We start from the raw sequence: 23630 nt of genomic DNA, 5'->3' as shown, positions 1-23630 counted from the left end.
CGCTGCTACAAAGCCGAAGCCTGGGGCCCCTCCAGTGCCGCAGGTGCGGGGCCAGCTCGTTCCCTGAGCTCCCTTTGCCGGGGAGCGGGGGCACCGGGCAGCTCGGCGGCTCCGCACGTACAGACACCCAGGCTGCCACGGCCGCCCCGGGACGCTCGGGAAGGCGGCAGCTCCCGGGAGCCCGTGCCGGGGGCAGCCCGCGGCTGGGGCTCCCGGGGCGGCGGGGGCGGTGCGGGGCTGCGGCGGGGCTCGGCAGCGCCCGCCCCCTCGGTGCCGCCCGGCCCCGCCCGGCCGCGACCGCCGTGCCCCTCCCGGGGCAGGGGCAGGCGGAGCGGGGCGGGGGGGACCGGAGCCGGCGAGGCGTGATCGCCCGAGGCCCCTCCTGCCCGCCGGGGAAGCCTTAAAGCTGGCCGGCGAGGAGCGGAGCCCCGCACTCGGGAGCCCCGACGCACGGGCAGCCGAGCCCAGCCCAGCCCAGCCCAGCCCAGCCCAGCCCAGCCCAGCCCAGCCCGGAGCCGCTCCGCTGCTGCCGCCGCCGTGAGTGCCGCGACGGGAGCGGGATGGGGACGGGGATGGGCACAGCGATGGGGACGGGGATGGGCACAGCGATGGGGACGGGGATGGGCACAGCCATGGGGACGGGGGGCTGTCCGGGCCGGGCAGGGGCTGCACCGGGGCGGCCGCGCTGCTCCCGCCTTCGGGGCAGGTGCTGACGGCAGCTCTCGTCCATGCCGCCCCGCCGTGCAGATGCAGGGCACCGTGAGGCTGTGGGTGTCGGTGCTGACTTTCGCCCTGTCGCTGCTGGTCTGCCTGGGGACGCTGGCAGAGGCGTACCCCTCCAAACCGGACAGCCCCGGCGAGGACGCCCCCGCAGAGGACATGGCCAGATACTACTCGGCGCTGAGGCACTACATCAACCTCATCACCCGGCAGAGGTAGGCAGGGCGGGACGGCAGACATCTCCCTTTCCCGATCCCCGGGCTGATTTTAACCTTGGCGAGGCTCGGGGTGGGGGGGAAGGTGGGGTGCCCCCTCACACGGGGTGTCTCTCGTTGCTTACCCCAACGACACGGAGAAAGACGTGGTGCACAGATTTCCTTTTTAGAGAGCAATGCCCCGAAACCCTGAGTTACCGCCGGGTCCGGAGCTGAATTTCAACCACCCAAGTTGGCAGAAGGGGCAGGGGTGTCAATGCTGCCTCTGCTGTCTCAGCCTCTTCTAGCTCTGGCCCAGACAGGATCATGAACAGGGCAGCGTGCACAGGGAGACCCCCCAAAAGGGAAAGAAAACTAACCTGGCAGCCGGGGAGAGCTGGACAGGGCACTAGGGACAGTTTCCCACTTCTGCTACTGCCACTGAGTCCAGTGAAGATTTTGGTGAGAAAAAGTGCTCGTTGTGGAGATGTAGTCGTCCAGGATACTGGACTGCTGGTTTGTAGGCTACTTCACGCATCTGTGAGTGCCAAAAATCCCATTGTCCTAACAAAAACCTCTCGCATGATCGAAAACTCAAGCCCAATCTGAAAGATAAAAGAGCATGAACACAGGACAAGCTGGCTCTAAACTGGCTTTCTGGGATGACTGTGCTTGTTAACGTACAGGTAAAGGCTCAGTGTGAAAAAAAATGGAAAGTTATTATAAAAAATCATCTTTGATAAAAAATCATCTGTCCACTTAGGCTGTGTAATTGATAGAAATTTCTGCCAAGGTCCCAAAACAGTGCATAACCCAGAAGAGCCTTGACATATTTATCTATTTGTTTAGTACGAAGACCAGATTAGAGATCTAAAATTAGGCTTTCATTTGTCCCTCTAGAAATCTGAAGAATTAAATTAGAAGGGTGGCTATCATGCAACTGAGAGCTTTCCCAGCAAGCCCCTATCACTGTCTGCCACTGCCCTAAGAGCGTAAGGTGGATGAAGGGGCTGATAGAAGTACAGTTCTTCAGTCCTTAACTTTTAAAGCAATATTCACAGCTGGCTCACGTGTGAGGCATGCTTCTGTGTGGCAGTCTGTGCTCAAATAACCTTTTGTCTAGATTATTGCTAAAATAATCTAATCCTCAAATTCTGTCTTTGCTGTCATTTTGTCTTGCATGTGGTGGGATCTCCAGGCAGGTGTCTCATCCATTCTTTTCTTTCTTTCATCTCCCATTTCAATGCTGGCTCCTGTCCAAAGCCAGGTCATATTTAAAAACTAAAAATCCCGAATCCAAACCAAAACAAGCAGTCCTCCCTTGTCTGTTCAGCCTCCACTTCTGGTGCCCTGTGTTCTTGCATTAATTTTGACTGTGTAGCTTTTATCCTGAGTTTGAGTTCTAAGTATACAACTCAGACACTGAAATCAGTTTCATGCTTTTGTGTGGATTTGGGGTCTGAAATGAACTGAAATAGTTATTGTTTCTGATGGATAAAGTTTAAATTTTGTTCCTTAGATTTTCTTCATATTTCCTACCTACCCTTGTATTTAAAGGAACAGAGTTGACCTAGAAGTACAAGAAAGTTGGCAGAAAAAAGCACTACAGTGACAACTTTGTGATACACACTTAAAACTTGACTGCACAAGTTAACTAAAAAACCAGAAAGGTGTGCTGTTTCCACTGTGGTGAATTAAAAGTCCAGAAATAAAGAAATTGCCACCTCCATTTGGAAAGCTTAACTTTCCAAATGCTCCTGGAGGTTTCATGTTTTGGCAGTGATGCAGTCGCTTGCAAAATGAATCAATAACTTTTGAAGCATTTTGGAGCAGTCTAAGGATGATTGGTCTATTTCAGCAGATGTGCTTAAAGTTTTCTCTCTTCTTACAGATTTTTATCTCTGCTTTTTGTGCATGGTACTGCTTGAGAGCCCTGTGACAGGGCGAAGATGAGGTCCAGGGGCTCACCCTGCTCCTTCTGTGGGTGGGTGAGCAAGCTGCACTCAGCATCTCACCCGACCTGGTGCCTGTAGCTGGTGAGGTGAAGTACTAAGAACATGTTGGCAAAGGAGGAGATGAGGACATTGATGTTGTTTTTTCCCTTCAAGTTCATCTGCCCTTTTTTCTTTAGGTTCATCTCCCCTGCCTTATTTGATGTTTTTGTGATTATGAATACCACCATACCCCACCCCCCCCACCCCCAACTCCTGGCTCATCTTCCTGCCTTCTGCTTCTGGCCTGACTCAAGCATTTGAGTGCCATTCCCCTCTGAGCTACTGTGACACACAGGGTCTTCACCTGAGCTCAATGAGCTTCTTCCTCCCAGACCATCCTCCTCTTCTTGTATTTAGACCTTGTCCATCTGGCTGTTTGCTCCCTCTCTCCTTTGAAATTCTTTTTCAGATCCATCTCAGCTTTAGACACCAGTGCCTGTCAGCTTTAACAGCCCTTTGAGGTTACCTGAGGTAAATGGGTGCAGGTCATGAGACCTGTTTCAGGCTTCTTGTTTCTGATGAGGTCCCTTATGAGATTCTTTATATGCCAGGTCATTATATCCCAAAAGAGAGCCCACCACAGATGCAGACTCCTGCTCTACAGATGTTTCCTTGGATGAGTTCCACCCTCGTTTCCTGAACTGTTCTGTGGTCCTTGCCTCATGCCTCTCTACGACACTGTTCAGGAGGCTTTTCTCAGAGTCCATCTTTACTTGAATCATTCCTCCTCCTCCTCCTCCTGCCACCCGTGCTCCCTCTTGCTAACAGGTTATCTTCTTTCCTTGTCACTTGCAGCTTCTCCATGTATTTGTAGATCTTCTGTGCTGTAGCAAAGCAGTCAGGCCATTCCTGCTGGAAATGGCCTGAAATGGAATGGCAGGACAGAGAGTATATTAAAGTGTGCATGACTTGGGCAGTGCTTCTGCTCCCTCTTCATGTCAACACCCTTTAATGGGCAAGGGAGCAGATCTCCCTTTGCTTTGGTTTCCTGATGATTTTCTGAATCAGACCCACAGATGCTTCTGAGACAACTCAGCAGGTGTTGCCAGCTTAGGACATTGATGGTATTTGAGTCCTAACACCCAGGTTTCCATGGAAAGCTTCGAGATTTTGCTGAGTCTGACATAGTGTGTCCTTATTCATAATAAGTATGTTTACGCCTTAAATCTCTTTGACTTCAGCTGGAGCTGTGGCTTATCAGCATCAGCATGCCCCAAAGTAGGCCTTGATATCTCGAATGGAGTAAAAAAACTGACCAGGTGTTTTCACCTTGCATTTCTTAAGTCTTTTAAAACAGACATGATTTTTTGATAAATGTGTATCTCAGAGCAAGGAGCAAGGCATGAAGCAGCTGGAGCAAAGATGTCTCAAGGCACTTGCATCAGGAAAAAGTGATTGACTCTGTCTGTGACCCCTATGTTGTGTCAGTAGCATGGATGTTTCCCAGGGGCAAAATGACAGGGCAGGCAGAAGACTGACACAGGAAGAATGGGTGTTCTCTGGGCAGCCCAGCTGGTTGCAGCCAGTGAACAGCTTGTGTGTAGCTTTGCTGTGTGAGGTACACCAGGTGGGTACATCCAGCACAGGTAGTGGCAGGGAGTAGCCAAGACGCTGAAGGAACTCATGTATCTCCCCAGCATAGTGTTCCTCATTATTTGGGTGAATCTCTGCACTCTGGGTGGTTCCTACCTATTTCTTATTCAGGCAAAACTTCCTGAGAGATTAGTGGGAGTTTTGTCCAAGCGTGAGGTGCTAGAGCAAGTTTTGATTTGTTAAATCAGTTTCTTTAACATAAAAGAAAATTGGCTTCCTCCTCAGTTGAAGTCCAGGTCACACCCATACTGATTAGAGCAGGGAACTAGAAAGGAAGAAATCCCTTTGTGGTGATGGAGTGCAAGGTATTTGATTCAGTATCACACCTGATTACACTATTGTAATAGCATTTTACTGTGTCGGCTGGTTCTTTTCAAATACCTGCTTTCAGTCAGCTCAGATTAAGAAATTTTACTTTCTGGAATGGATGCTTTGTCTTTCTAGAGCACAGGTGATACACTAAAATGATTAAAGCAATGTAAAAATACAAAGTATCAAAGAAAAATATTATTTAAATATTATTATATTAAATTAAATATTATATTAAATTATATTAAATAAATTATATTATAATATTAAATAATATTATTAAAAGATATGTTTAAGGAAGGTATCAACAGTTAAAACTGTTAATTTTTTAAATGTAGTTTGGGAAGGTTTGGGTTTTTGGTGTTTTTTTGGCTGATCTAAACCACGGGAATGACTGGGGTCACTGCAGAAATATCATGATAGTTATGGATAAAATATAAGTCCTTAACTACACCTTTGATTTTTTCTGAAATCAGAATTTCCTTCAAGCCGCATTCACCAAAGCTGCTAATGTACTTTGTGATTCAGAATGAAATTGCATACACAAGTTAAAACGTGATCTTAATTCTTTCCAACCAAGGGAGTGTTTGCTCTTAGTTATCACTTTTAGGCTAACAAATCCCTGTAGTGATGAAATGCCTGTCAAGCAGGCTGCTCATTGCCACTTCTGTTTTCCCAGGAAAAGAAATAGAATTCCTTCCCAAGTAATGGAAGTTGCAGTACTTTTAACTGTTGAGTGATGTGCTGTATTCAGGATTAAAAAAATAAACAAAAATAAAGAAAAATAAAAGGCCAGCTGCTGTGTAAATACAGGACAAAGGTAGCCCCTGATAGCCTGTCTAGTTGAAGAAGAATTCTGAAAGAGCAAGTTCTCATTCTCATAGCCACATAGTCCAAGATGTTTACCTTTGGATAGCTCAGTCGTTACAAATTAATGTGCTATGTGTTGGGCAGCCCCAAATATACTGGTTATTTTAAAAAATCTTGCAAAATTTCTGGTGAAGGATAAGTATCATCTGAACCAATGAGAAAGTTTGTGGGATGATGGAATTAGCTTTGCAGGCAAGAACGACGTGCTTGGAAGTAACATCATGCACAGCTTCTTCCCTCTTCTTCTATGCTCTCATCAGTAAGGTGCAAAGTCCTGGAATATCCAGGAGCAGCCATCAAATTGAGAAATAGTCAGGGTTTCTCAGTATTATAATGTAAAATAATTACAGAAAAAAATGTAGAAAAATACGGAAATAAAATAAGAATCAATTTAATTAATTAATTTGCTCACATGGCTAAGCCAAATTAAAATTCTTGTTGGAAAGCTGTATTTATGTCTGCTCATTTTTTCTGAAAAAAAAAAAAAAATCACTAATGGTTCTGTGCTCAATCTTCATTTGTAAAAAGTGACATATACAAAAATATATCTTTAAAATTTTTTTTCTCAGATACGGAAAGAGATCAAGCCCAGATACACTGATCTCAGACCTCTTGTTGAGGGAAAGCACAGAAAACATTCCTAGATCCAGGTATGTATGAAGAGCTCATTTGGATTTAACAATATAATTTGTTAACAATAAATATGTTTCATAGGAAGAAAGCGTGCCACCAACAGCTGGTTAATCATATCCTTAAAAAAAATCTTTAATTCCTTATTTTTTTAAGAGCTACCGCAATCTATGAATGCAGTAAGTGCCTTATCAGGTGTAATATAAACCAAACTTTTCTTGATTTTGGGAGCAGGCCATACCTTTGGTATTGTATATACCAATTGTATTCAGAGGAAGGGGATGCACTCCCATGACACTTGCACCATTCTGGGCATTTTTACATAGAACTATATGCTGATGTTTGATGATGATTCCTTACATATTAGAGCTCTAAAGATGGCCTATTGCTACTCATCTGCTGCTCACACAGGTTTAAATGTTTCCTCTAAAGATGCATAAGTGGTAAATATGCACCTACATTAACTCATACACAAATGCACAGTGGTGAGTTGTCTTTTAAAATACAGTATTTCTCACTGGTTTTGTGTCTAATATTTTACAAAGGGAAAGCAGGCCTTCATATTTCCATTTGTACTTGGCTAAAGTAACAGCAGTGTTTTGAGCAACACTGGGGTTTCAAATGTACATAGTGTATTTATCTATTTCATCTATTTGTCTATCTATTTAGCCATAATGTAAGATACTGCAGTGCTGACTGCAGTTTACACAGCTGAAAATTAAGTATGTTGAAAAGGTAAAATGCAGGGGGTGTTTTGGTTCATGAAGGAAAATACTGGTTTTACCCACAATCTAGCATGAATGAGCTCAGTTTAAGCCTTTACTGATTATCTGAAGTTTGCTGACAATACTTCTACTGCAGAACCAAATGTTCTATGCAGTTGTCTTCTCAGGAGTCTACAAGCAAGTGATCTGCAAAGGCATAACTAGACTACTTGAGTACTTAAACATAATAGCCTGTAGCACTGAATTTAGGGCATGATCATGACACTGAAAGGTGACCCAGAATTCCCACTGCCATCCCGGGAGGTTGCCCATTAGACCTGCAGTTCTGCGCGTAGGGAGGGCGTTGTCTGATGGTTTGATGACTAACCACAGCTGTAGGGATGCAATTTTCTCTGCAGATGCTTATCTGAAAAACTGCATGGAGTGCAGTGAAATGTATTAGACTATTTTGTGTTTGGTAATGACAAGGGAGAGCCCTCACATAATGGGAAATTTCCACTGTCTTGAATTTGAGGCAACACACAGGGTAGTTAGTACTCATACTCTCTAATATATCTCCCTAATAGTCTAATACTCTCTGTAATTTTCACCCCTTCATCACAAAACTTTATGATTATTATTACTGTTTCAATAATGCTATTTATAACACACCAGGGAGCAAAGATTCATGAGCAAAATAACCAACTAGTCTGCAGTTAAGATCAAGAATTGATGAGAAGCAGATTTTTATTTCATGCCCCCTGTAACAGCACTTTAAACGGAGTATGGTATTTTTCACTCATCGCTGACAGTTATGGGAGTACTGGGAGCAATGATGCCTGGTTTCCTATGGATATGTTTTCTAGGATAAAACTCTGAAGCCCACTCCAACTTTTTCCTCCATGTGAGGACACAATTAAATTTTCTTTCTATCCAGACCTGTGTTTCATGGCACGTCGGGAGCTAAATACCTCTAAAATGGGTGTACTTCTTTGTGACTTGGTTGAAATTGTCTGAAGGGTGTGAAGGCTGTGGGGGAAGTTAGGAGAGACACACAGGGTCGGACAGCTGGACACAGAGCACAGCTGCCTAAACTTTCCTCCTGGAGGAAGCCAGGCTGAATGAATGAAAGGCAGGCTGCTATTAGTCCAACCTTAAATTAAGTATATATTTTAGAAATAGTTGCACAAAAAGCTAGTTATGGAGCAGATGTGCACTCAGTGAATCAGCAACAGAGAGAGATACCTCATGAGTTCTCAGGGTCTGAACTTTGTAACTAAACATTGAGATAATGATAAATAACTTAGTTGTATTCAGCTTGACAGGCCTGGTTTGACATTTCACTTTTGCTGACTAAAATATTCCCCAAAGGATGTTGTAGTCTGGGTGTATGTCTGACCATATGAAGAAAGTTTAGAGAGATTATTTTAGAAACTAATTACAAAATAGGAAGTTAAAGATTAAAAAAAAAAGGGGTGCCTTGACCTAAGTACAAGTTATTATGACAGAAATATGTGATATGGCCCGTTTTTGATTTTGTCTGTCTTGTGGAGTGATGAGAAAATGTTTAGCACTCAGTAATAAGATGTATATCTCCTCATGCTCCCTCTTTAAAAATTAGATATCTAGTATGAAATACCTTTCTAGGTTGCCTCTGCAGTCAGTCAGAGGGATGGGCAACTCCAGAATGCGCTTTCCTTCCTAAAATGGGCAGGGTCTCAGTTGCCCTGTAAGGTGTCCGTGTCTCTCCAGTGACTGTGGAAGCAGATTAGACATTTAATCAAGACTTGGTGTGCTACTTTTAGATGGGAAAAATTATGGCGAATGCATTTCTCCCAGTCTTTTCCCATGTTCTCCTACTTACCTTTCCTTCTGTGTAGACAAAACATCGGTTTGCAAGCAGAGGATCTCTCAATAAAATCCTGCCTTCAGCACACCTTTCAATACATTTCAAATGCTTGATATTGAGGAGTGGAATAGCACACTAATATTTTAGGACGGTGGTTTTGAATTTGGGTTTTTTTTGAAGGTGCTTACAGCATGATGTGATTTTGTTTGGCTCAGTGAGTTCTCTTTGGAAGTTGTTTACTCCTGAGTTAGAGTGAAAAATGTATTTTTAAGAAATTTGTATTTCAACATATCATAGTTCTCTAGCTTAATTTCAGTAAGTGCCATTTCATGGTGTAAGGCAGCTGTGTAGCTAGTCTCATCTGTGTAAAACGTGGCACCAGGATGTACAGGCAAGTTCTGGCACCAAAGTACAGATTTTTGGAAATTCATAATGTATCTGTTTTTGTTGGAGTCACATATAAAATCTTCAACTGCAAATATGCATATATATTTCTCATTGCTGCTATTAAGGAATGTTTTAGGCAGTTTTAACATTGAATTTTTTCAGAGGGGGCTTTAATATGTGCTTAATGTGTTTTTTTTAATTCATAATATGTGTTACAGGTTTGAAGACCCTTCGATGTGGTGATGGGATTTTCAGCACACCTTCAAAACTTTTCCTAGTTTTTGGTTCATACTCCACATCTTGGAAGCAAATCATAGCGTCATCCCCAGTGCATGCAGCCATTGTACTGAATTCTGTAGAGTTTCTCTCCTTCATCATATTTGTATATACCTTTATTTAAATAAATTATTTGTGCATTCCAAAATGTAACATACTAAAAGAAAACAAACAACCATGTCATTGGTATAACAAAGCATTGTTTTAAACTATTAAAAGTGAATTATAACTTCCCTGTAGTGTGAAGTAGTGTGGACAACAATGGTGTCATAGTTATTTACAGTAATTACTGTGCAAAGTAAGATAAAGACATCATTTATTGTGGCCTCAGACTCAGCTGAAAACTGTTTAAAATAATTGATCACAGACTGCATAACTTAGGAAAAACAGTGTTTGGAGAGATTTTTCAGAATGGTCCTCCTAAAAACTTATTTAGTGCTTACATTGACAAATGTAATAAAATTAATGCCGTTTTTGAAATGCAAAGAAATAAGTCACTGCTTGATTCTGCTAACTCCTTGAAATTGGTTTGGTGTTTGGCTGTAAGCCTGAGCTAGTAATTTTAAATGAAACAGATGTAACTTCTTTGTTTTGGCAATATGCAAAATAGCAGAAAATAACATCTGAAGTAACTCATAAACCAAGACAAAACTGCAATTATTTGTGCCAGAAAAGAGACATCTAACATTGCCTAAGGCCTTGTAAAGGAGCACAGTGATAAATCCTAATCCTTGTGCTCAAATCGGCATTTCATTCAGAGTTATTAACAGTTTCTGTTTGTACCATAAGGAGATCCACGGAACAGGGACAAGGAGAACTCCCTCCAGGTTTACATTTTCTTATTTTTGGATTGTATAACTTTACTCACTAGGCTAATGGGGGTCTTAGACACATTTGAAGTTTTTACTCAAAGCGTGTAAGAATGGCAGCATTTTCCCCTTGTTCTTAAGTGGTTCTAGTTCACAGATGTGTATCTTGCTGTATGGTCAGGACTCAGACTGTGCATGACACAGATGCTGGTCTCTGGTTCCTGATACAACACTTTTCTTTAGACACTGTGACTAAACAATGCATAATAAATATGCACATAAAGAAGTTCCAAACTGGAAAAGAATCAGTGTGAAGGTTTAATCTATTTTGATGTCCTTCCCAATTTTCAAATGCTTTCACATAGCTGTTGTCCCCAGGAGAGATGCATCAGTGCAACCAAGTTCCAGGTTTCTATAAATGCGTTTGCAAAGTGCTACCAGCTTACCAGGACTGGTCAGCTTTTGTGGTCAGTGTCTTCAGCAAAGCACAACATAGTTTTCCTTTTCGTAAAAGACTTGGGTGTCACTGGAATTGGCAAATTTAGTTTTCAGCAGCAACACATTAACTTACAGACTTTGTGATGGTTCTATAGTGCTAGTCGTGGAATTGTGGCAATTAATAACAATCTAGAGTCACAATGATGTTTGAGGCCCCCAGGGTGTACTAGTTCAAAAATAAGCCAGTGGGAAATTCCCAGTCAGACCTACAATTTAATAGGAAAATTAAGATAAAGGCAATAGAGCAGAAACACTGACTTAAACTGACAGAGTCAGAATACGACCTGACACCTTGTGATGGCAGCAGTCTGATTAAATGGTGGCTACAGTCCCATTGGAGTGATGGAGGTGGTTTTGTTGAAGTAGTGATCCTGTAGAAAGATCTGATCTTTCTCTGGAGGTCCAGTGGTGGGTATCAAGCTCTTGTCCTCTGAGAATCCAGTGGAAGAGTTCCTGTGGTGTTCCAAGCCTCAGCTTATATCCAGGAAGGAATGCTTGGTTCCTCCCCCTGGGCAGGGCATCTCGCAGTGGGATGATGTAATTCTTGAGTCATGCTGGGAGACCTTGATGGCCCATCAGGAGAGATAGCCCTTGGAGGGAGTTATCAGGGATGAGTCATGGAAGAGGTTAAGAACACTGCTCCACCTTTTTTAACAACTTATGAGGATGGTCATAGAATGCATACTTTGGTTACAACTTTTCAGGGTAAACCGTTGCCACCCACAGCAGTAGGCAATAATTTTCAGAGGGACCTCAGAATGGCCACCAGTTGCTGGAGTGAGCAGGTGTTCTTCAACCTCAGGCCAGGACCTGCTGCAGCAAATTACACAGAGTACTCTGCTTTGAGTAATTATTAAAATAAAAAATGAAAGTTATTGAGGTATAAGTTACAATATATTTAATTGCTAATATTTAGTATTTCTCTATATATATTAATGACCATGTAAATTGCAGAATCAGTAATGATAAAAATGATAAATTAATATTATGTTGCTTGTATTATCATTACAAATGTACCTCAGAGGAGAAAAAGAAAGTTTAAGAATTAGCTCATGCTAAACACTCATGCTGCGTTGTTCCACTCAATTACCTGAGTTTTCCTGAATTTGGAGAATACTTATCTCTATAGAAAAGGTATTGCCTCATGAGCTTTCAAAGACAAAAGCAAGGCAAAGCACTCACACAATATTTATTTATTCACTCTGTGGTATTATTTTCTTTCTAAAATCTTCCTCTGTTCTCTGGGGCTGACACAATACTGCCATAGAATTCCAGTGTGCTTAGTTCTTAGCTTCCTTGTGTAATTCATGAACCACTCTTGACAGGCCAGGACACTGAAAATATTGTGTCAGCTCTCCAAATCAGAGGATAGACTTAAAAATGAGCTGTGAAATGAAGATAAATACCAGTTTTCTTTGGCACGACTTCTACATTTTGACTTCAGGGTTAAGATTTTCATATTTTTCTCTCTAACCATGAGTGCCTTGTTTCTAAAACAAAGGCTGAAATTTATGTTAGATTCTGAGGAAGTGCCAGGAAAAACAAGAAGTAATACCTATAAAAGTAGGTAATAATATTTTCTCCTTTATTTGTTGTGGGCTTGAAATCATGAGAAATGTATATAAATAGGTTCAAACATTTAAAAGACTGTCCACCTTTACCTTTGGCAATTTCTGTAAAATACATCACCGTTATGCTCAACTTTGATTTAATGAAAGAGGAGATCTAGATGATGCCACCTATCTTCTCTTCCAGGACAGGAAATTCTCTCTATCTTCTCTCTCTGTCCCTACAAGCCTTCCCCACTGCAATGCTTTCAGCCCTGAAATTCTCTGTGCCAAAAGACCCTTCATCGTGGTAGTCCAGTATGGACAGTGCTGCCCAAACATGGCACTGTGCTGAGGTGGGATTTACCTGGTAGCTGGCAAATAAATACCTAGTTTCAGGTGCAGCATCAAGTGTTTTCTATAGTGGTTTGTGTCACCTTCTGGTGCTCCACTGGCCCCTCACCTCGGTGCTTAGGGTGAGGTGCCCAGGAGCACTTGGCATATGTGGGAGGGGTATTTTTAAGCTGAACTGACCATTGCTCTGTGTTTCCCATGAGATTACATGTCTTGCCTGCCCAGATGACCTTCAGGGGTGCCTGTGTAAATCCAAAAAAGCCAGACCTTTGCTCCCATTGCCACCCTTGTGTTAGCCACTAAAAGCTAACAAACATTAAAAAAAAAAAAATCAGCATGATGAATCACAAAATCATAGAGTACCAGGTTGAAAGGGAACTTCAAGGATCACCTGATCAAACCTTTCTTGGCAAAAGTATGGTATAGACAAGATGATCCAGCAGCCTCTCCAGCTGAATGTCATAAATGTGCAACACTGGGGAATCTCCCAGTTCCCTGTGGAGATTCTTCTCCTTGTAAAAAATGAGTGTCTGATTGTTACTGTGAAAACTTCTCCTCTTGTGTCCAATCAGAATCTCCCCAAGAATAACTTGTACCCATTATCCCTCCTTTCTTTCTTGTGTCTGCTTGTAAAAAAGGGAGTCTTCATAGCAACCACACCTTAAATATTGGAGCATGGCGATAGGGTCCTCCAAAGCTGCCTTTTCTCAAGGGTGGACCAACCCTTTTGTCTCAGCCTTTCCTTATATGTCAGGCTGCCCAGTCCTTTGATCATCTTGGTGGCCCTTCTCTGGACCTCTTCAGCCTGTCCACATCTTTTCTTGTACAGCAGGGACAAAAATTGAACACAGTATTCCAGGTGTGACAAGCACTGAGTTCAGTAAAGTAAATAAAAAGTTTCCTTTTTGGAAGATGGATTTCAGTGAAGGTAGAAAACTAAATGCAAACTAAATGTAATATAACATACAGAAACAAAAAAAATCTTTCTTGCTTTGTTTTGGTGGGTTAGGACCCTGAGTAGAGAAAGTGCTACCAAGTAGAAATTGCCTAACTAATGCAGTAATTCATATGAGGTCAGTGTATTTTATTTATCTGGCTGTATTGTTATCAGTCATTTATTTATCTGCATTACAGCAGCACCTGGAGACTCCAGATATGGGGCTCATTGTGCTCCAGTCTGTAAGACCATAATAAAAAAAAAATCTAGACTACAGAGATATTCCATCCACGTGCAAAGAGAGAAAGTGGGAGGAAACTCGGGCTCATAAATAAAATGGTTAGTATGTTATAGTGGTCCTACTGCACCTGCAGCCTTGCCCTTGTAGACTCTTGGATAACAGCAATTAAGAACATGCTTTAAAACAAGTAGTGCAACATTATCTTGTTTCTAGTTAATATGTGTGTTTACTAAGCTCTCCCTTATCTAAGTTATTTGCTTTTGTCTAATGACCCAGTCATTTCCAGGCCCAGAGACCTTCCAATCTATATTTAGCTACAAGCAGCTCCCACCTGCCTGTAATGAACACCCAGCTCAGGAAATTTCAGATTTCTTTCTTTACCTCATTTTTCTGTGCATTCGATGGAGAGGAGAGGAGAGGAGAGGAGAGGAGAGGAGAGGAGAGGAGAGGAGAGGAGAGGAGAGGAGAGGAGAGGAGAGGAGAGGAGAGGAGAGGAGAGGAGAGGAGAGGAGAGGAGAGGAGAGGAGAGGAGAGGAGAGGAGAGGAGAGGAGAGGAGAGGAGAGGAGAGGAGAGGAGAGGAGAGGAGAGGAGAGGAGAGGAGAGGAGAGGAGAGGAGAGGAGAGGAGAGGAGAGGAGAGGAGAGGAGAGGAGAGGAGAGGAGAGGAGAGGAGAGGAGAGGAGAGGAGAGGAGAGGAGAGGAGAGGAGAGGAGAGGAGAGGAGAGGAGAGGAGAGGAGAGGAGAGGAGAGGAGAGGAGAGGAGAGGAGAGGAGAGGAGAGGAGAGGAGAGGAGAGGAGAGGAGAGGAGAGGAGAGGAGAGGAGAGGAGAGGAGAGGAGAGGAGAGGAGAGGGCTGTGGGCTGTCAATGCCCTGCAAGTGTGAGTCTCAAGGTGTCCAAGTTCTAGGGAAATGTGTCTGGTGTTATTCCACCTTTGAAGAAGCAGAATTGATGGGAGCAGGAGAACCACGAGGTGCCCTTGCAGACAGAGCTGGTGGTGACTAAAACTGAGCACAGCTATAACAGGCTTCCCACAGTAACTTTCCCAGTGGGTTGCAAAATGGGAGCGGGGAGCCACGAGGTGCCCTTGCAGATAGAGTTGATGGTGACTAATACTGAGCACAGCTATAACAGCCTTCCCACAGCAACTTTCCCAGTAAGCTGTAAATTAGCAGCCTCTCCCAGAGGTACAAGAGTGTGAAATGCTCTTTGTCAAATAAATATGTTTGTATCAATTAAGAGTGAAGGTTTAGCCAACTGTGTGCTAAATAGGTGTCATCTCTTTAATAGATCTTTCTAAGCAGTTTTTTTCACAAGTTCTTATGTTCTGTTTTCATAGAATTTCATAGAATGGTCTGGGTTGGAAGGGACCTTAAAAATCACCTAGTTCCAAACCCCCTGCCATAGGCAGGGACACCTTCCACTAGACCAGGTTGCTCAGAATCCCATTCAGCCTGGCCTCAAACACTAACAGGAATGGAGTTTCCACAACTTCTCTGGGCAATCTGTTCCAGTGCCTCACCACCTTCACAGTAAAGAATTCCTTCTTGCTTTCAAGCTTCTTTTCCTTTGAAAAGCATCTTTTCATGTTCTGTTCTTGTTTCACCTTCTTTTATATGGATTGTTAGGACTTCAATTTGATGTTATTCTGGATTTATGATACAGACTGTTCCGCCAGGGATGATTTTTTTGACTCTACCCATTCATTCACTCTGCCATGTTTCTGATGATTACTCTGGTTCAGCTGTCACCTCCACTGAACTCAGCTGAAAATACTGTCTTTCCACACACCTTTTTCCAAATCCTGTTCCATCACTAGAGGCAAAGATTTATATTTTTAAGCAATTGCTCCAGTACTTGTTCAGTTGCATTATGAGCCTTGAAAGTGGATTCTAATTTAGTCACCTAAACCAGGAAATAAATTTTATCAATCTAATATTAATAGTTCAGAGGTTTGAACACATTTTGTTATGGTCAGCTTTTTTCTGAGGATGAAGACTTAAATAATCAGATCAATCAGAAATGTTGACTTACTTTTTACGCATTCACATTTGAAACATTTAAACTTTGATACCATTTGTTTGCTTCAGCAGTCATTTGTTTCAAATCAGCAATCAGAAAATTATTGACTTTTGACATGAAGTTTGGTGTTGCTACACCAGCATCTTAACTTAAAACTGCCTTTAAAAGATGAAATGTGTTTAGAACTGCTTAAAACCACATCTTAAATTGGCTGCCTTATCTGTCTTAGCCAGCAGTGAATTTACATGTCTCCACAGGCAAACTGATGGTGGTACCCAGGCCCATTGCAGCTCAGCACATGTCAGAGTGTCTGTGCTTCAGTGCTCATCGTGACTGTCACAATAGCCTAAGAGGATTAAAATACATTTCATGTTCTGTGAGTCAGACCTGGGTATTAATAATAAGCTCCATTTAAGTGGGAAGAAATAATTTTTCATTTCACATATCAGGTCTGATTTACCATCTTCTTTTTAAAAAAACCAACAAGCCCAACCCTCCTGAAAATCCCCTGCAACAAAAAAGAGGTTCAGCCTAATGTTCTGTCAAGGAAATGGGCTGAGACAATGTGCTGCTATATTTAAATTTTCTTAAGTGTGTTTCTCTCTCTTACTCCAAGCACTCAGTTGATATCACCGTGTCATCCTCCTCTCTCCTTAGAATGTTAACATTCTTTATGTCCTTGATATCATTTCATAGAGAACCTACCCCAAATTTCAAAGCTTTCAAAGGAGTATTGGCTGTCCCCAGGCCAAGTTGTACAGAGAAATGTCTGCTACCCTACAGCACAACAACCAAATGTGCAAAATTACAAGCTCTTCCTCTTCAAGTGCACCTGAGGGTCTACAGGTATATTCCTAGTTTAAAATGTAGTTAAGTTACCTTAGATTGATGTTTCTCATTTCTTCACCAGCTGGATAGCTATTATCCAAGCAACTCTGGCTTACAGGCATTGACTTCATTTATCCAGCACTCTGCTGTCCCTGTTCATTGTCACATGCCTGCCAACAAAGAAAGCAGTTTTCATATGGAAAAATATGTATTTCTTTTCCACTTTTCTACCTCTTTTAAAGTTACTTAAAAATAAGGGGGGTTGGTTTTTCCAGCCACATAGATTTCTGTGCTAAAGCAATGTTCTTTTAAACTCAAAATACCTTAATCTACATACAGTGCAATAGGGTGAGCTTTTCCCTGCTATTATAACCCCCTCTCCAAGTTTTACCTCTTCTTTGAGAGCTCTGCTCAGACCTCTCCGACAAAGTTGCAGTGTTATGACAATTCCCATTTGCTAATCTAGTTTTATAATGTGAGGAAAAGCAAAATCAAATAGAAAATTGTCATTTGGAAATATCAGAAATTAAGTAGTCAGCATTGAATTAAACCAAATAGATTTTTTTTTTTTAAGTAGTTGTAGAAGATTTTAACATAAATATTGGGTGAATGGAAATCTGTGTGGCATATCAAGCAGCAATTAGGAACTCGTGTTTTCCTCTTTTCACTATGATGAGAAGTGACTCGTAAAGTGAATGCTGGGTTGTCACTAATGGACACAAGATGGGAGCATGGATTCAATTACAGCAGGCAGAGGTTTAATCTGAAGAAGACTTTATTTTGGGGTTTTTCAGCCCCTTTTATAAGGTGTTCCAATTCAGGTTTAACATGATTGCTAAAGGGAACAATACCTCTCTCTTCCCATTTGTGGGACAAGCGAAAACACTCAAGACATCTGTACAACATTGCTTTGGGAACCAAAAACCTATTTACAAAAAACAGTCCTCGAGAGAAACACATTCTCAAGAAACTTTCCCTTGGGAACAGATCAGCCACTGACAGGCTGAAAACTCTCTCAGGCTCAGAAAATCATGTCCATACTGGGTTGTGATGGTTACCACACTTAGCAGGGAATCAGCTTCCTGTTGGACTGGTTCAATGTAAAGCGAACACCTTAATGTTTTAGCAAGATTTTGGCTTTCCCTGTGGGAATTGCACATTTCAGGCAGCTGGCACTGCAAAGGTGCGGGGATAACTTTGATTAGTGCAGATTGCCAGCAACTCTGAAAGTTAAGAATGAAGACTTTGTTGGGGGCCAGCAAAGGTGCTCTGAGATTTAATAGAACACGTGGCCCATCACTTCCAGCAGCTGCACCGGCCATGGAAACCTCATGAGCAGAAACCCACTGGAGATTAGAGGCAGGTAAAAAATTATTCTGGGAAACATTGACGTCCCTGGATTTTTGGGAAACACACATTTTTGGGCTATGCAAACTCCAAGGGGGAATATTTCATTGAAAGAGAGACTGCAGTTATCAAAGATTAAATCAGACTAAATGTGAACTTGGGTTTCATCCTCAAGCAGCTGCCAAGTCACTGGAAGGGACAGCAACAGGTGCCAGCCTCCTTCCCTGGCCTTTGCACCCTCCTTCTCTGTCCTTCCCTGAATTGGACTGGGAAATCAATTAGAGTTAGGGTTAGGGTTGGAGTTAGGGGTTAGGGTTAGGAGTAGTATTTGGGGTTAGGGTTGCAGTCTTGGTTTAGGGTTAGTAGTGTTTAAGGTTAGTGCTAGGGTGGTTAGGGTTAGGGTTAGGTTTAGGGTTAGGGTTAGGTTTAGGGTTAGGGCTAGGGTTAGGATTAGGATTAGGGTTTATGGGTTAGTGTTTATAGATTATGGTTAGGGTTAGGGTATATGGGTTAGTGTTAGGGTGAAGCCTTGGTGAGGGTTAGGGTTAGGGCTAGGGTTAGGGTCAGGGTTAGGGTTAGGGTTAGGTTTAGGGTTAGGGTTAGGATTCGGGTTAGGGTTAGGTTTAGGGTTACGGTTAGGGTTAGGATTCGGGTTAGTGTTAGGGTTAGTATTAGGGTTTATAGGTTAGTGGTTTTGGGTTATGGTTAGGGTTTATGGGTTAGTGTTAGGGTGAAGCTTTGGTAACAGCTTCCTCAATGTTCATGTGGATTTATGAAAATCTGGGGAAAAGAACAACATCTCGTTTAATTCATTGTTTCATTTTTCTGTCTCTGCAGGGTTTTGTGTATGTGTATTTGAATGAAACAGCAACATTTTGTAGAGGATCAGTCAGGATGGGCATGCAAAAAGACCTCTCCTGCTACTTGTTTAAATATCTTGGGTTTTAATTCTATATATTGAGTGGGGAAGGAGGGAAACCACGTGATTCATGGTTTTTGTTTGCTGCATTGGAGACAGGCATTTCTTCTCTGCTTTCTCCCTTCCCTTTGTATGGATTTGCTCATCTGTAAAGAAAGGACCCCAGACTTTTTTCTTTCTCAGATCCATGCTAGCACATGGGACCAAACTGGACACAGCATTTACCTCACCAGAATGGCTCAGCTGGCCAAGCCCAGACATTCAGTATCCAAACTGGGACTCCTGCTGAATCCCAGTGGTTTGTCAGTAATGGTAATACCAGCTGCTCACAACTTGTTCAACTGTTCTCACATCTTGAGTCCCTTAATTATTTTGAACTATCCTCACCCACTGTGCAGAAGTAAACATCACCAGAAAAGCTGTACTGGAAAGCACCACAGCACCCCAGAAAATCAGTAGGTGTCCTCTGAAAAGAGCATTTCTTTCTTCTGTGGGTTTCATATGGCTGGGCTGGGTGCTAAGAAGTTGTCATGCAATATAATGGAGCTTTGTTGGTTTGTTTGTTTGTTATGTTAAAATAATTTTGAACTAAGAAATAAAGAATAAAACCCTAGTGGGATCTTTCAGTGAACAAACTAGAGGAAAATGTATTGATACATCTCAGGCTTTTTATGCCTTTTTTCTTAATCCATCTAGCATAGACCTCTATTAAAGACATAGAGCTAAATTCAGCTGACCATTTTTAAGTGTCATTGTGGCAATTTCTATCTCTATCTAGGTAAGCACTTTCATTAATACTGTGTATTCCATGTATAAATAGTTTGGCTTTCTTTCCATCTCTGCTATAATAACTGCTGGTTTAAAAACTACAGCTCAGGAGAAGAATATGAAGCATAAAACTGACCTCTCTCTAGGTTATAATATAAATGGCACAAGGAGTATTTTCATGAAGAGATACTTCCAGAAAGACAGGCATAATGGCATATAAAAACCACTTTATAATAACTTTACATGCCCTCAAATATTCAGCATTCTGCTGGACCATAATGGGTATGAAACCGCACTACGTGCTGTGGAGATGTCCTTTGCAACCTAAAGGTTTCGATAGAAGGATACCTGAGACTTGGATTTAAAAAGCTCCCTCTGACATGTAGTGGATTTAGGTTTTCTTGGGAAGAACCTCTTAAGACTTAAGTCTTAAGACTTTCCCACCTTAGAAATTATGGACTTGAATTTCACTTCCACACTGATGTTTTCTTTTTTTACACTTTTACTATGGCAGCTCAACACACTTTAGCTTTGACCAAAGGCTGGCCCTTCTCTATTCAGTGCCCCAGAACTGCTTCTTGCTCTGTGGAGGGAAGAGCTCCTCTGCCCTGTGGGGTCCTGAGCATGAATGGGAGTATGAGGGGCACAAGAGAAGAGTGTGTATGAAGAGGGATGGAAATGTCTGCTTCACTCCTTAGTCCCTGCTTGTCCTGATCCCCCAGGGGCTGCAGAAGGGGGATTTCAGAGGAGCATGGTGATGAGTAATGTTCCTCAGGGACCGTCACTGTTCAACATCTTTGTCAGCAAAAGGAACAGAGTTTGAGGGCACCTTCAGCAAGTTTGCCAATGACACTGAGCTGTGTGGTGCAGTTGACCCACTGGAAGGAAGAGATGGCATACAGAGAGACCCTGACAGGCTTGAGAGTTGGGCCTGTGCAAAACAAACCTCATAAAATCCAACGAGACCAAGTACAAGGTTCTGCGTCTGGACTGGGGAAATCCCAAGCACAAGTACAGCCTGGGTAGAGAATAGAATGAGATCAGCTCTGGGGAAAACCACTTGGGGGTCTTGGTGGAAAACAAGCTCAACAGGAGCCAGTGATGTGCACTGGCAGGCCAGAGAGCCAGATGTGTCCTGGGCTGCATCAAAAGCAGTGTGACCAGTGGGCATGGGAGGTGATTCTGCCCCTCTGCTCAATTCTCATGTGTGATGGTTTTTAGCACTAGCTGAAAATCACTGGAGTACTCACTCATCTTTTGCTGTGAGATATGGATTAAGAGAAGGACAAAATAGACTTAAAAGGGATAAAGAAAGTTTATTAACAGAACTACAAGAATAAGAAGCTAGAATAAAACTTCCAGAAACCTTTTCTCCCCACCACACCTTTTTTCTTTCTACAACTGACAACATAGAGACAAAACTTGGGATGTTAAAGCGAGACTAATTTCATCAGTCTCTGTAGGAAGAGAAGTATTCTCTTGTCATTCCATGGAGAGTTCTCCCCAAGAAAAGTTTTCTTGTGGCTTTTCATTTTCATGACTAGCAGCCGCCCAGAAAAAAACTCTGCCATCATGCTCTCCTCTCATTTTTACACCACTCAGAGGTATGTTCGTGGGCTATGAACTCAAGGGGTATTGTTTTAAGGATGAGTTATTCAAAGGCAAAGGTTCTTTTCATCTGTTTCTATAATCATCTCTGGGAACAGAGGTTTTCTTCTTCTCTCCCTGGGGGCAAAGGGTTTTCACCATCTCTCACCTCCCTCTCTCTGTTCAAGCATCTCATGGAATCACAGCTACTCTACCATCTGCTTAGCTTTATCAATGGATACTTTTGCTCAGATCTACAGTTTGAATATTTCATTCCCCCCAATACTATTTCATGAATTAAAGGAGTTTTTCAGAACATTATTGTCTATCTCTATGGCTCTACTAAAAGAATATTTCGGCATATTAAAGCTTTTCTTTGTTCTCCTCCTATCTGAGGCTTGACTCTCTCTTACTGACCTTGATGTTTCATGTTGTCTCTTTACATGTTGATCACTCTCTCTTCCCTCTCTCTGGAGAGGAGATTAAGTCTACAGGTCTCATCCGGGTAGTGAAAGGGTTAAATCTGGCTCAAGCCACAGCCCGGTATTCATGGTGTTGGATTTCAGCTCTGCAGCGAAGGCAGTGCAGGGGCTTGAGCCACTTTTCAGCCTGGAGCCGTCTGTGCGGGCTGTGGGGGCTAGCAAGTGTCAGCAGCCATGGCCCAGCCCAGCCTAGGGCCGGGGGCCCCCCTGGGAAGGGCTTCAGCCACCCCGCTGGAATAGGACCTGGGGAGCTTCCCGGGAGGGCTGCAGTAGAGCCCAACCCAGCCTGGGGCTGGGGGATACCCGCAGTCTCCATCCCCGCAGTCTTCATCCCCCGCCTGGGAGCTGCTGGAATCCGGCCCAGCCCTCCCCGCCAGGCCGCACAGGCCATGGGGTAGCGGGGCCAGCCACACCACAGCTCCGATACCTTTCAGGGCTGGAAACACAGACAAGGAGTTGCCGGGCTCGGGTTGAAAAGGTGGTATTCACAAAGGTGATCTTACTTTTCAGTGGTCCAAAATGCTGTCAGTTCTCAAAACTGGCTAGCTATTGGCCTGATCTCAAGCAGAGAAGAAACACCCAGCAGCCTCTCTCAGAGGAGTCACTTCCATGGATATTTCTCACTTTCTTCCTAAATGCCAAACTACCACATCATGAAATCCCACGTGGAGGGTTGTGTGCTACCCTGGGGGCCCCAGCACAAGAAGGACATGGATCTACTGGAGCAAGTCCAGAGGAGTCCATGAGGATGATGAGTGGGCTGGAGCTATGAGGACAGCAGAGGGGAAGAGAAGGCTCTGGGGAGACCATACAGCACCAAACAGGGGGCTTACGTGAGAGCAGGAAAGGGACTTCTTACAAGGGCACGCAGGGATGGGACATGGGGGAATGGCTTACACAGAATTTGCATTTGGATTAGATACAAGGAAGAAATTCTTCATAATGAGGGTGGTGAGGCACTTGGACAGGTTGCCCAGGAAAGCTGTGGGGTATTCAAGGCTGGGCTGGATGGGGTTTGGAGCTGCCTTATCGAATGGAAGGTATCCTGGCCCATGGCAGGGGGAGTTGCAAGTAGATGACCTTTAAAGTCCCTTTCAACCCAAAACATTCTATGATCCTATTAAACAAGGAGACAGTGTGACATTTCCTGGAGTGGGAATTGCTTGAAGATAGACCACAGTCCTGCGGCTTGCTTGCCAGGGAGCTGTCAAAGCCAATATGGCTCCCCGCCCAGCAGTGAAATGGTGAAAGGCAGCCTAGCAGGGAGCCAAAAGTAAATTTTACACAGCTTCAGGGTAGGTACAATAGACACAGCCCATCAGTGCCAGTTCAGCTGGCACAGCACCACCAGTCAGTGCTGCTCTGGGCCACCCAGGTGATTCTCAGGGCAAAACGCTCCCCCTCCTTCTGAGTACACTGTGGTATATCTGTTGCCACTGGGATAATTAGATCTATTCGTTTCTGTGCTTGCATGAAGTAGGATTTTTGCAACTTCCCCCATTACCTGCTGTCTGCCTGTAAAAAACAGCCAGTTCACAAACCTGAACAGTTTTGATGGTGATATCACTGTAAGTGATGTTAACAGGCTCTGCATGTTACACCTCACCGACCAGGGAGTGGATGGCACATTTTGGCAGGTTTACCCACTTGCTCCTTAATGAAGAGAATGTGATCAGACATTTTTTATGTATGGTTCAGAGAAAAGCTCGAAGAGAAATACTTGGAGAGTGCAATGACCTATTAAGTTGCTTGATTTGTGGCTGCAGCT

General features: G+C 43.2%; 1 protein-coding gene and 2 long non-coding RNA genes across 4 annotated transcripts in view; 2 read left to right on the top strand and 1 right to left on the bottom strand.

Annotated features, from left to right (window-relative positions):
* The first annotated feature begins 430 nt into the window (after nucleotides 1-430).
* NPY (neuropeptide Y) lies at nucleotides 431-10016 on the top strand. The gene is made up of 4 exons (XM_086853985.1): nucleotides 431-537; nucleotides 748-935; nucleotides 6250-6330; nucleotides 9469-10016. The coding sequence occupies exons 2-4, from the start codon at nucleotides 748-750 to the stop codon at nucleotides 9491-9493; spliced, it is 294 nt and encodes a 97-aa protein (XP_086710111.1). The 5' UTR covers nucleotides 431-537; the 3' UTR covers nucleotides 9494-10016.
* Nucleotides 9612-22638, bottom strand: LOC147655862 (uncharacterized). The gene is made up of 3 exons (XR_015277281.1): nucleotides 21798-22638; nucleotides 16811-16929; nucleotides 9612-11670 (listed from the first exon to the last, which is right to left on the bottom strand). It is a non-coding gene; the product is annotated as an uncharacterized LOC147655862 (long non-coding RNA).
* LOC111924443 (uncharacterized) overlaps nucleotides 21992-23630 on the top strand; it is a 44112-nt gene continuing 42473 nt past the window's right edge. Inside the window, exon 1 of one of the 2 annotated variants that reach the window (XR_015277274.1) lies at nucleotides 21992-22340. This is a non-coding gene — a long non-coding RNA (uncharacterized LOC111924443). The remainder of the gene's footprint in view (nucleotides 22341-23630) is intronic. The other variant, XR_015277277.1, reaches the window with a different exon arrangement.

This window comes from Cyanistes caeruleus, chromosome 1 (assembly GCF_971803275.1).
Source record: "Cyanistes caeruleus chromosome 1, bCyaCae1.hap1.1, whole genome shotgun sequence".
Classification (NCBI taxonomy): Eukaryota; Metazoa; Chordata; class Aves; order Passeriformes; family Paridae; genus Cyanistes; species Cyanistes caeruleus.
Note: the sequence above shows the minus strand (reverse complement) of the source record. Positions and strands in the feature narration are given on the sequence as shown.